Here is a 13,546-nt window from a genome sequence, read left to right on the forward strand (position 1 = left end):
TAACGTTTGGGTGCTATTTCTCATTTCTGTTGTAACTCCTTAGAGATTAAGTAAAACTAAAGTCTCCTGTTTGGGTTTCTATAATGCACAGTTTTTCTGACTTACACAAAATTGACAATAATTGAAGTAGCTTAAATTCTTTATTATTATTTTATTAATCTGTGATGCTTTAAATATCTTATACACATAGTTCAACCCCAGATATCAAATCACATGGCAGCAACTTAGTGCATTGAAGCATGTAGACTTGATCAGAACGACCTGCTGAAGCTGAAACTGTGGATCAGAATGAGGAAGAAAGATGATTTAAGCTGCTTTGAATGGGGCGTGGTTTTGGTGCCAGACAGGTTGGTATTTCAGAAACTGCGGAGCTTCTGGGATTTTCCCACAGAGAATGGTCTGAAAAAGAGAAAATATCAGGTTAGCAGCAGGGTTGTGGTGAAGAATGTGTGAAGATATGCAGAGTAGCTCTGAATGCACAACATTGCTGTCATATCAACATGGACCAAAATCTCTGAGGAATGTTTCCAGCACCTTGTTGAATCTGTGGGTTCGCGCAGGATTAACAAGGTGTAGTTATTAGAGTGTACATGTGTTTTATAATGTTAACTATTTGATTGTGACGTGAATTTTGTAGTTTCTGGTGTGTGTTGCTCTATAAATGTATGCTTCATAAATAAAGATTGACTGATTATTGATCTGTATTAATCAGATAAACCAAAATAAACCAAAATAATGTAAAAGATAACATCCACCAACACTTTAAAATAAATTTGGTAAAGAACAAAAGTCCCCTTAAAGACATAATACGTATTTCTGTTCTGACAACTTCATAATAGTTTCTATTCTGGTTACGTTAGGCTTTGAGCAATGTTTTTGAAGTGTCACAGGAGGAAAAGCAGAGTTATAATGTTAATGATGACAACTCAGCTGTTCCAGGAAAAGGCAACAGATATAAATATATTTTGTGATCCAGAATTTAAAGCCAGCATTAATCATTGGCATTAATCATCATAGACTGATGCATTTACACAAGAAAAGACTGATCAGGAATAATATTGGTACCAAAAACTGGATGTTTACTGGTAGAGCTGGTCAGTGACTTGAAGCCTTTTCTGAGCCCTTGATTTTTAAACTTGGCTTTACCTCCCTCTACTGTCTGCACACCTGAACACTCACAGGGCAGATACTACACTAACATATAAAATGCAAATCAAACTGGAAATATTGAATACACAAGGAACATTGTATTTTTTTTTCTTTCATATTCTGCACCCTGGTCACAGGATCGTTACCTGAGGATTGCTCTACAAAAGGCGCAGTCTCTACTTTTCTGTCATTTTTATGAATTTTCAAAAATCCCTAATTTATTTAATCGAGCCAAAAAAATATCAAAATCGTCACTCATTGTGTCAGCTGGCAGCCACCATCAGAGATATTTTAAAGCAAATAATATATAAATGCTCATGATCACATTTTTTAAAAAGAAACCAATAAAACAAAATATGGGCGGTCACTCAAACAAGGTCAGAATATTTTGGGAATCAAATAAGATTCAAATATGATCCACAGCGGGATGATTTACAATGTGTTCATGTGTCCTCGCATGACTCTGGTTACATTCAGTGTGCTGCAACCTTAAAATAAAAACCTTAAAAATCTATTAATTCAGATAGTTATTGAAAAACAATCATATTCTCCAACATCTGTGGGAAATTTCCAAGACATTAGACTGTAAGTGAGGACATCCAATAATAACAGAAGTCGTTTTAAATGAAAAATAGGTAATAAAAAACAAATTATTATTATTATATTCATAATGAGGAGTCAGTTCAAAAACAATAGACAACAATATAATTATAGTCTTTCAATTATTGGGGAAAATTATTATATTTTATATGTTTGTGAGTGAAAAAAGGGCGAGACAGAATGATGCTTTCAGTTTCTTTTTGTTGGACAGCCATCAGTGATGCTCTGTTATGATACTTCTGCTGATTTGATTAGGACTGCACTATTTTAATATTTAAATCCAGACCTCTCCATAAAGCCTTCTCTTTGTTTGTTAGTACTTCCCGATTTACTTGAACACTTCGACGACAGACATCAACGAAGGATAGAACCACTAACCAGATGTAAGTTTAAAATTTGTAATTCATTACATTGAATGGAGTGTGCTTATTATTTGGTGACCAGTGGATTTCCCAGTTTAGTTTGGTTTTAGTCAAAGTCCGAGTCGCCTTTTGCCTTTGTTATGTATTTTTTATGATTGCAGCCTTAATAAACAGCTTGCTTTTGTTAAGTTTAGTCTCCCGACGTCTGCATTTGGGTCCTCTCTTCAAAATGTGATCTGCGTCCCACAGAACAATTGTGGGATCCAACCCAACCTTTCTGTACAGCACTGCAAAATGATCACACAGTATCTCATCAATGACCTAAACAGAGCTGACGCTTCAAATGATAATCAGACAAATTTAAAGTAGAGCATCCAGACCAGATTAGGAACGGCTTTTTGGGGACTTGTCAGGTATTTAGTAATAAATGGGTCATTTTATACATACTGTCTGGTTTTTCTTGATTCCTGGGTAGCACTTAATACACTTCCAGGTTAAACTTTATACAGTATAGGCTCAACTGATGAGGGTTTCATTCATGATTAGATGTTGCTATTTCTTAAAAACCTTGTATTTGTTGGATAAATGTGACAAGTTAATGGCAAAAGCAACAACAGACTGATAAAAGCTTCATGAATTAACAATGTGCGACCAGCATCACTGTACACAATTAGAAATATGAAGAATAAACACTATGATATTAAAGAGAAGCTAAAAATAATAAACTCTATGCATCATAAAATATTCTAAGTACCGAATGTGTTTCAGATCATCTACCAGCTGTTGTATTAGAGGTTTAATTTTCTTTACCTGAGTTTAAGGTAAGATTTTCTCAATTAGAGATGTGGTTTATCAGATTAATTCAACAGATCATTTTATTTGAATGTTAAAAGAACTAAAACGTGTTTTCATACAGTTCCTCGAGAAACACATCCAAACACAGTATCAAACAAAACAGTGACTTCCAGCATTTTAAGTGTAAGTTCTATATGAATGTCATTTCTCTACACACACACTAAAACGACACGTTTTACATTCAAAGTGTTGTCATCTTTTTACTGTATATTAAAGAAAAGATATTTTCATTATGTGGCAGATTAAAGATGCGGTGGAGTCGGTTTCTGCTTCTGATGGGTAAGTGGAAATTCTCCGCACTGCTTCCTCAGTTTTATTCTGCTAACATGTTTGTATTTTTCCGGTTTACATTCTGCTCTGATGTTTGCTATTGTTATTATTTATTGCTGTAATTATTTTCTCTCAATATTTCCACTACGTTGCTCTTTCATGATTGTCCTTTTAATGATCTCTGTTGGGTTTTGGTGTGTTTTTTCTCTCCTTTTATTCATTTTCTGTAGTATCTGGTTAATTTTGCCTGTTGTAGATTTCACTCCTCTCTTCCTGGTGTGTATTTTATTACAAACTTATGATTCTTTTTTTTGACAATATTTTTTTTATCTGTTTCTTTATTATCTTTGCTTTTTCATTTGATCTCCATCAATTCAATTGTTTCTTTTTGTTATGAATAATCCTTTTTATTTCAATCTCATGTCTTTTTTTTTGTGAACATTATCTTTATTGTATCCAAACACTAAAGTCTTATAGTCGCACACATTTGTCTTTCACTGAGAAGGTCACTGAGCTCAGAGTCACACTTGTGTTGTAGACTGTTTATCTGTGAACCAGTGAGTTTGATTTGATAATGCAGCATTATTGCTAATATTTTACTGCTTTTAGGTCAGTGTTTCGTCTCCACCTGTTACCCGTATGAGTACCACTTTATTAGAGAAGACAAAACCTGGGAAGAAGCACAGAAATACTGCAGAGAGAATTATGCAGACCTGGCCAGCGTGTTTGACATGGCAGACATGGCGAGACTGCGTGGATCCACAGAGTATGAAGGTAAAGCCTGGATTGGACTGTTCAGCAACCCAGGAAAAGAAAACAGGATGTGGCATTGGTCTCTGCCAGGGGTGAAATACACTGAACGTGAAACCAGATGGGGACCTTCTGAACCAGGTGATCAAAATGAATATGAGAACTGTGTGAAGACAAGAGGAAACTGGGCAGATGTCAGATGTGACCAAACTATGTGGTTCATCTGCTACGATGGTGAGAATATGTGGATAATAGTCTGATTTGATAATATAACTGAACTGAAACAGAAATGGAGAGAAAGCATGTTTGAGGAATCATACAAATTATGTGTCTTTCTGTATTTCTTCAAATGTTTGTGGTGATGGAAATTTTGTTTTGTTTTGATGTTTTGCTTAACAGGAAAGAAGAGAGACGGTAAATCGATCCATTTGATTAAAGAGGCCAAGAACTGGACAAAGGCTCAGGACTACTGCAGAGATCACTACACTGACCTGGCCAGTTGACTCGATCAGGTGGATGGGGAAGAATTTAAGATCCTGAATAAGTCTCAGGGCTCTCCGATGGATGTGTGGATCGGCCTGTTCAGAGACACCTGGAGGTGGTCAGATGGAAGTAATTTCTCTTTCAGGCACTGGAATATGGAGTCATTTAATGACGGACAAAACAACAAGAAATGTGCTGTGACTCTGTTAAACAGATCAGGAAAATGGAGCTCTGATGAATGCAACAACAAAAATCCTTTCTTCTGTTATGATGGTGAGTTTTTACTAAGATTAATCTGATTTATTTTTCCCTGTAATAGGAGCATCAGTAGGCTTAGAATATCCAAGGAATTGTCTGTAGAGCTCTGAGACAGGCTTGTGTTGAGGCACAGAAACATTTCTGCAGTATTTAAGGTCCCAATAAGCACAGAGATCTGTAAGCAAAATAAGAAACCCACCTGAAGCCTTTTCTGAGCCCTGATAAGTTTTTCACTTGGCTTTGACTCCCTCTGCTGTCTGCACATCTCAACACTCACAGGGCTCTTACTGTTTGTTTTTTTAACCGCAAACAGAAAGAGACTTTTTTTAAAAAATAAAATGACTGACAAAGTGCTGATAGCAGTGGAGTTACATTAAATAAGAGAAACAACAAACTTTATGACACCCTTGATGCTAAAAAACACTGTAGGACACTGTTAGATAACCTCCTCCCTTTATAGATGAAACCATAATTTCAAAAAATCAGGTTATCTTTGTCTAATATTAACATTTGGTTGATGATCTGAAACATGTAACAAATATGCACAAAACTAAGAAATCAGGAAAGGAGAAAACACTTTTTAACAGCACTGTATTCCCTTCAGCAACAGTCTGAGAGAGCAGCATGCACAGCATACAGCTCCTGTTCTTATGTGAGCACATGGTTTAAAATCCAATTCACTTCACAACATGTCGTAACAAGTTACACTGTATCTTTTCCCTTTCATATACTGCACCTTGATCCTCAGGATGTTTACCTGAGGATTGCACTACAAATGGGCAGTCTGTATTTCTGCATTTCTGCCATTTTTTAGATATTTTAGTCTGTTTTTCTGAATATAAAGCAAAAACACTAAAAATACATTCTCTTTTATCCTTTCACTCTCTCATATTCCCACCTTCATTACATTTATTGTCAGTTTATTATGAACCTCTAATGGTTTTTATCCTTAATTCATTCATTTAATGAAAAAAATTACCACTCGTATGTCAGCTGACAGAGATGTTTAAGGCATAGCTCCCCTAGATAGGTTACAACCTGCTTAACAAGTATTATTAAAGAACAGGATGAAATAATAAGAAAATGCTCTTGATCACTTTTCAAAAAATATATATATTTGAGGTCATTTTGCAGACGACTGGAGTTCGTGGGAAGTTTTCTGAGCGTATGGCTCATTTGCTCACATGTTTATCTTGTAATCATTTCAGAGAAATTTGCATTCAAAATGTAAATATGATCCACACTGGGAGGATTTATAACTTTACATGTACAGTGAAAAATGTGTTCATATGAAAATTAAGACAATCTCTTAATGATAGTTATTGAAAAAAAATAGTTATTCTCCAACGTGTGTGGGAAAGTTCAGAGACATTAGACTGTAAGTGACGACATCCAATAATAACAAAAGTCATTTTAAATGAAAAATAAGTAATAAAAAGCAAATTATCCACAGATTCTGGTCTTATTTTATCAGCAGTGTTTCAGTGTTTACATGCAAAAGTAAGAAAATTGTAAAGCAACATCAAGATAAAACACTCAGGTAAAGAACAAGCTCACAATAAAAATATACATATTTCCATAATTTCTAATATTTCTGCATATAAATGATCCAAACCATCATCAGATTTTTCATTGGTGAAAGTATATGATGAGAAGTCAGTTCAAAAACAAGAGACAACAATAAAATTATACAGTTTTACAATCATTGAGGAAAAAGCTATTTTCCTGTTTCCTGTCTGCTCTAAAATAAATAACACGCAACAGAATACCGCTTTCATACGTGTAAAAAACTCCCTCGTCTTTATCTTTCTGAAAGCAGCAGCAGTATTTTAATATATAAATTCCAATCTTTGCATAATGAGCTCTCTGTGTTTGCTTTTATTTCAGTATTTATTTGAACCCTTCGAGGAAAGAGGCCAAATTAGACGAAGGACCGAACGACTAATCAGATGTAAGTTTGAAATCTGTAATTCATTGCATGTTTTGTGTTTGTTTATGTTTATATATATTTATATATTTCAAAATCAATTTCTAAGATATGCAGCAGACTGGATTTAAAAGAAAAGCACCTTTAAACCGAAGAATCTGCCTTAATATAATATCAGTTATGTTAAGCAGAGACTCTTTCATCCATGCAGACTACCAGAGAAAACAGATCTGGCAGCTCCTGACCTCAACAATAAGACACCTCTGTATTAGTACAGCATGGAGTATTTTTACAACAGTGATAACAGTTATAAAGCCTAATTCTATGTTTTGATGTATACATGAGTGATGTAAAACATTTACAATTTACATTTTCACCCTTTGGATGTTTGCTGCGTTTGTTCTTTTGTTGCCATCAGTTGAATAAACGGTTCACTTCCTGTTAAACTCTGGCTGCCTGCTCGTGTCTGCATTTGGGTCCAGCTGAACTTCCAATCTGTACACCCAGATTATAATGATGATTATAACCAGACCATCTATGAAATGAAACATGATTTCATTATCTAATGAAATATTTATTTAATCCGGCAGATTAAAGATGCAGTGGAGTCTCTTTCTGCTGATTCTGATGGGTAAGTGGAAAATCTTTATTTTATTCTGATTGAGTTTCCCTATAGAGATGATATTTCTCTTGATGGTGTGTATTTTGTTGATTCCTACAAACTTACCCTGTGTTTTTTGTAATGTCTTGTCTTCTTCCTTCGTCTGTCTTTTCTTTGTTTTTCCATTTGATTTTCATCTATTTGTTTTATCTGCACACATTTGTCTTTCACTGAGAAGGTCACTGAGCTCAGAGTCACACTTGTGTTGTAGACTGTTTATCTGTGAACCAGTGAGTTTGATTTGATAATGCAGCATTATTGCTAATATTTTACTGCTTTTAGGGCAGTGTTTCGTCTCCACTTGTTACCTGTATAAGTACCACTTTATTAGAGAAGACAAAACCTGGGAAGAAGCACAGAAATACTGCAGAGAGAATTATGCAGACCTGGCCAGCGTGTTTGACATGGCAGACATGGCGAGACTGCGTGAATCCACAGAGTATGAAGGTAAAGCCTGGATTGGACTGTTCAGCAACCCAGGAAAAGAAAACAGGATGTGGCATTGGTCTCTGCCAGGGGTGAAATACACTGAACGTGAAACCAGATGGGGACCTTCTGAACCAGGTGATCAAAATGAATATGAGAACTGTGTGAAGACAAGAGGAAACTGGGCAGATGTCAGATGTGACCGAACTATGTGGTTCATCTGCTACGATGGTGAGAATATGTGGATAATAGTCTGATTTGATAATATAACTGAACTGAAACAGAAATGGAGAGAAAGCATGTTTGAGGAATCATACAAATTATGTGTCTTTCTGTATTTCTTCAAAATGTTTGTGGTGATGGAAATTTTGTTTTGTTTTGATGTTTTGCTTAACAGGAAAGAAGAGAGGCGGTAAATCGATCCATTTGATTGAGAAGCAGATAACCTGGACAAAGGCTCAGGACTACTGCAGAGATCACTACACTGACCTGGCCAGTGGACTCGATCAGGTGGATGGGGAAGAATTTAAGATCCTGAATAAGTCTCAGGGCTCTCCGATGGATTTGTGGATCGGCCTGTTCAGAAACACCTGGAGGTGGTCAGATGGAAGTAATTTCTCTTTCAGGCACTGGAATATGGAGTCATTTAATGACGGACAAAACAGGAAATGTGCTGTGACTCTGTTAAACAGATCAGGAAAATGGAGCTCTGATGAATGCAACAACAAAAATCCTTTCTTCTGTTATGATGGTGAGTTTTTACTAAGATCAATCTGATTTATTTTTCCCTGTAATAGGAGCATCACTAGACTTAGAAGATCCAAGGAATTGTCTGTAGAGCTCTGAGACAGGCTTGTGTTGAGGCACAGAAACATTTCTGCAGTATTTAAGGTCCCAATAAGCACAGAGATCTGTAAATGGAAGAAGTTTGAAACCACCAGGACTTTCCTAGAGCTGCCACCTCGCCAGTTAGAGAGTTTGAGGTAGAAAAGCCTTAGTCAAGGAGTGATGGTCACTCTGACAGAGCTCCAGCATTGCTCTGTGGAGAGAGGAGAATCTTCCAGAAGGACAATCATTTCTGAAGCCCTCCAACAATCAGGCATGTTTAGTAGAGTGAGCAGACTGAAGCCACTCCTCAGTTTACCAAAATGCACCTGAAGAATGCTCAGACCATGAGAAATAAAATTCTCTGGTCTGATGAAACAAAGATTGAACTCTTAACTCTGAATGCCAAGCATCACATCTGGAGGAAACCAGGTACCACTCATCACCGGACCAATACCATCCCTACAGTGAAGCATGGTGGTGGCAGCATCATGCTCTGGGGATGTTTATCAGCAGCAGTGACCGGGAGACAAGTCAGAGTCGAGGCAAAGATGAATGCAATGTACAGAGACGTCCTTGATGATAAGCTTCTCCAGAGAGCACCGAACATTAGATTCACATTAGGTTCATTTTATACAGGACAAGCCCCCAAGCACACGGCCAAGATAAACACAAGTGGCTGCAGAACCACTGTGAAGGTCCTCAAGTGACCAGCAAGAGCCAAAGTTTGAACCTGATTCTCTGAAGAAATCTGAAAATGGCTGTGCACCATCCAACCTGATGGAGTTTCAGAGGTTGTGCAATGAATGGGAGAAACTGCCCTAAAATAGATATGCCAAGCTTGTAGCATCATACTCAGGAAGGCTTGAAGCTTCAACAAAGCTTCAACAAAGTGTAAATACTTACATACTGTTGATGCCATATTTTTGCTTTTGATTTGCAGGAATTTCAACAATTTTTTTCCCCCACTTTTTCATTTTGGGGTATCATGTGCAGAACTTTGAAGTGAACAAGCAATTTCATCTATTTTGGAATAAGACTGTAACAGAACAAAATGTGGAACTGTGAATGCTTTCCAAATGCACTGTACACACTTAAACTAATTAAGTATACAGCTAAAGGAAGTGAAAAATGAAAATGTTTTAATGTGTATTGTCTGTATTCAAGGTAAAGTGGAACATAAGCTGCTGTTAACCAGACTTAACTGAAGTTTGATGGTTTCTGACAGATAAATTGATTCTGATCAACAAAAACAAGACCTGGGAGGAAGCCTTGTATTACTGCAGACTGCACCACACTGACCTGGTCTCCATCACTAACCCTCACCAACAGAGAGAGGTGGAGAAGCGAGCCAAGAATGCCAGCAGTCCCTACGTATGGGTGGGACTGCGCTACACCTGCGTGATGGATCTGTGGTTCTGGATCAGTGACAAACTAGTCTGCTATGAGAACTGGGCTGATAATGGAAAGATTGGGGAGTGTGGTAGGTGTGCAGCTATGGAAAGAGGAGGACGGTATCAGTGGGTCAGTAAAAGACAAAATGAGAAATATAATTTTATTTGTTCTAAACAATAAGTTTTAAACCTCTCTGACTCACTGCAGGTTAATTACTGCAGCAGAAATAATTTGCTTTTATGATTTTTATCAAGTACTTAAGAGATTAAAGATTAAAAATATCTATGTTATAAGTATGATTGAAAATGATGATTTAAAACTTACCATGTTATAAACATTTTTTTCTGGATGTGATCTATTATTCTAGACAGAATATAGTGTGTTAAAAAAAAGCTCAGTCTTAACCATCTGCAGCAGTTAAATTGATCCTTATAACAGAAGAAATACTTTTACTTTTATCATTTTATCTATAACTTTCTTATAATAAAGTATTATGTGTATTCAGGTGTTTTCATCGTGTTGTTTATTTTGCAAAAGGAATGGTTCTCAAATAATATCCTTCAACACTCATCATTGTCAGGTAATAGTAGATATTTAACCACAGAACTAAATATATAAATAAAAAATTAACAGTTATTTAATCAGGAAGGAATGTGGATAGGTGAGTGACGAAGTGTTTCTCCCACTGAAAAAGCTACATGCAGATGAACAGAATCAGCTTTTTGGATTTAAGGTCATTTATGTGAGTTTGCCTGTGAGTCAGAAATAAATCAAATCTGGTCAGTTGTAATTTTTGAACCTTGTTGTTGCTTCTCTTTAGTGTCTGTATCCTGAACACCTACAGAGAAGATAACCGTTAAACCTGTTTCACTCTCCACTGTCTACATTCTTTTACCGGCTCATCTGATTGGCTGATAACATACTATAGAGAATCTGTGGTCCTTAACAGCCCATGGTTTCAAGTCTAAGCCACTGGATTACCTATTTTGCTTTGGGTTTTTTTTTTGCTTCTTTCTTGAAGTTGTGCATCAGGATCCTTTCTCTTCCAGGTTCTTAAAATCTCATCACCAACAAGCAGCTCTGAAAGGATATTAATCTATTCATATGAAAATTAATATAATTCAAGCCAAAACAACTTCTTGAGGCTTTTTTTAATTCAGTTGTACTGCTTGGTTAAAACTGTGCAGGTGATTAAAAAAAAAATGTCTGTGGTGGATTGTTCAGCAATGGAACTAGTGGTCAACAACATTTCTGCTCATGATCTTTGACCCTTATCTGTGTGGCGACATAATAAAATAGAAATGGGCTGTTGTACAAAACTCTGTGCTGTGTTGGAGCTTTTGGAACATAACGATGCATGAATTTCCACTGCGTGGGGAGACACAAGCATTAACCTTCAGGGTTAACGTGATTTTGCACTAAAACACTGCATGTCTCAGCCAAACACCCTTAATGTAACACACACACACACACACAGCAAGATCACATTACCTGTGTGTTCTCTAAATCTTTCATTCTCCAGCAGTGCATGGACGAGTGTGATAATGACAGGAGAATAAAATTAGTCTTTAGAGCCCTACTGGGAAGTTTATTTAACTATTGTAGGAAAATATTTAGCTCAAAAAAGTTTTGATTTTTATAAAATCTGAAGTGGTCTGAAATTCCACTTCACTTAAAAAGACACAACGCATCTTATTTATGTAAACCTAGTGATAAGACTTGTGTTTTTTCAGATAAGATTCATCTTGTTTTCATGGCAGTATGCGCGTGAGGACTGCGCACGCGCACCGGTTGTAAGTTTCCTGAGTGTACTCGCGGGTGGACTACAGAGCCTTATTATGTAATTTAACTGTTTACAAAAGTGAAGCTGGAGACCGTGGACCACGAGGTGCTCCGGGGACAAGAATGCACCGGGGCTGAGTTGTGTCGCCGTGAGCAGGGCAGTGAGGCTTTGCTCAGGCGGGAGCTGTTTACAGTTAATCGGTCAGCCGGCTTTTTCACTCTCACTCCGCTAGAAAAGGTGAAGTTCTCACAGTGAACGCTGTCATACCTCTGCTCACGCGCACACGTTAATAATGACGTCACTTGAGACCTCTGACTTGCGCTTGAAACACATTTTCAAATAGTTTAGCTGGAAAACATGAAAAAAAGTTATTTTTGTGTCGCCTCGGACAGCCAGTGCGCACGCGCCAAATGCGTCGACGTCAAGTGCATGTGATAATGATTGGGGAGAAGGCACGTGCACAATGTCCACCGCGCGGTCGTCTACCTGTTCGAGTGTAGCTGACAAAACATTTAGCTTCATACGTTTGAAGTTTGTGTGAAATTTATCCCCGAGTCTGTAAATCAGCCTTTAAAATAACCAGTTAGTGTTAGTCACCACAGGCAACTCGGACAGACATGGACTTCTTTCTTTATAGGAAATAAAACCAGCTTCATCACAGCGAGCTGTCGGGGTTATCTGCGTTAACAGAACCCTCTTACAAGCTGCTGACAACTTTGTAGGCTGTAGGAAACGAATGGTGGACATAGCAGTGTCTGCTGTCCCCCTTTTATCTAACTCTGCCGGACTGCTTCTTCTTCTGGAGGTAAAACTCAAAATGTACATCCTATTATTATGATACATGGTGAAGCAGACAAGCAGTGGGTCAAAGTTGTATTTGTTGAGACATTTTACTGTTAGTTTCCTGATGGCTTTAAGTCTTTGAGCTCATGTGTGTTAGCAGCAAATTCCTGTGATTCCTTCTGCTGAGCAGTGAGTAACATTAGGTTATGGGTGGATTTGGTGGTTTAACTTTCTGATGCTTTGACTCATTTGTAACTTATTGCTCGGATGTTGCTCAGCCGGACAGTCTGCACTATTATTGACTGACTCCAGTATGGTGTGTTATAATTACATGCATGCAAGGAAAAGCCATAACATACATATTTACCTTATGTATACGCCTATACATAAGTTAAATATTTGTAAGGTAAGACTCCAGCACCTGTGTTACCTGGGGCAGTCAAGAGAAGGTATTTGATGAGCACCAGCCTCAAAGAGATGAGACTGGTGGTGAGAGGCCAGCTCAGCAATATGAATGAGCTCGAACCCATTGGTACAAATTCCAGCACGATAAATCTACGAGTAAGATGGAGAGGGGATTGCAGTCAGGGATGAAACGCTGGATGAAACTCATAATCTTCTCTTTAATGTTTTTCTTTCTTTCTCTTTCTCTCCTTTTATTGTTATAACTTGTTTTTCTTTCTTAATCACATTAAATTGATGGATATACACATCAAAACCTTAAATCTAATCAACATAGACATATTTACATATTTACTCATCGACATACACCACCAAACAATTCACAATATAACATATACCCTTGCAAACATTTATGGACCCAACAATGTGGACCTATCCTTGTTTCATAGCTTTTTCTCTTTTATTAAGATAATTGTTTATAAATGACTCGACAATTACTACAATAGATGGATATCTTAATACACTTTTCACCCCTAAAATATATTCATATTCCAATAGCAACTCCAGATTCTGACATTCAACATATATAATAAACCATTATATGAACTCTTACGGAC

At 37.1% G+C, this 13,546-nt stretch overlaps 2 protein-coding genes across 2 annotated transcripts; both read left to right on the top strand.

The window, feature by feature from the left end:
• The first annotated feature begins 3,214 nt into the window (after positions 1-3,214).
• On the top strand, positions 3,215-4,489 carry LOC146391277 (L-selectin-like). The gene is made up of 3 exons (XM_084922728.1): positions 3,215-3,245; positions 3,846-4,220; positions 4,386-4,489. Exons 1-3 carry the CDS (start codon positions 3,215-3,217, stop codon positions 4,487-4,489), a joined length of 510 nt encoding a protein of 169 aa, XP_084778854.1.
• A 2,762-nt stretch (positions 4,490-7,251) lies between these two features.
• On the top strand, positions 7,252-10,141 carry LOC146391278 (macrophage mannose receptor 1-like). The gene is made up of 4 exons (XM_084918497.1): positions 7,252-7,285; positions 7,598-7,972; positions 8,139-8,492; positions 9,795-10,141. Exons 1-4 carry the CDS (start codon positions 7,252-7,254, stop codon positions 10,139-10,141), a joined length of 1,110 nt encoding a protein of 369 aa, XP_084774623.1.
• Positions 10,142-13,546: the final 3,405 nt, after the last annotated feature.

This window comes from Perissodus microlepis, chromosome 3 (genome assembly GCF_051167445.1).
Source record: "Perissodus microlepis isolate ML-2025 ecotype Zambia chromosome 3, ASM5116744v1, whole genome shotgun sequence".
Classification (NCBI taxonomy): domain Eukaryota; kingdom Metazoa; phylum Chordata; class Actinopteri; order Cichliformes; family Cichlidae; genus Perissodus; species Perissodus microlepis.

What these genes read in the sequence shown, in the direction of transcription:
- LOC146391278 (XM_084918497.1), top strand. Translation starts at nt 7,252, where the DNA reads ATGCAGTGGAGTCTCTTTCTGCTGATTCTGATGG. An exon ending in CTTTCTGCTGATTCTGATGG is followed by an intron (nt 7,286 to 7,597) that starts GTAAGTGGAAAA and finishes TACTGCTTTTAG; the next exon opens with GGCAGTGTTTCGTCTCCACT. An exon ending in TCCTTTCTTCTGTTATGATG is followed by an intron (nt 8,493 to 9,794) that starts GTGAGTTTTTAC and finishes GGTTTCTGACAG; the next exon opens with ATAAATTGATTCTGATCAAC.
- LOC146391277 (XM_084922728.1), top strand. Translation starts at nt 3,215, where the DNA reads ATGCGGTGGAGTCGGTTTCTGCTTCTGATGG. An exon ending in TCGGTTTCTGCTTCTGATGG is followed by an intron (nt 3,246 to 3,845) that starts GTAAGTGGAAAT and finishes TACTGCTTTTAG; the next exon opens with GTCAGTGTTTCGTCTCCACC. An exon ending in GTGGTTCATCTGCTACGATG is followed by an intron (nt 4,221 to 4,385) that starts GTGAGAATATGT and finishes TTTGCTTAACAG; the next exon opens with GAAAGAAGAGAGACGGTAAA.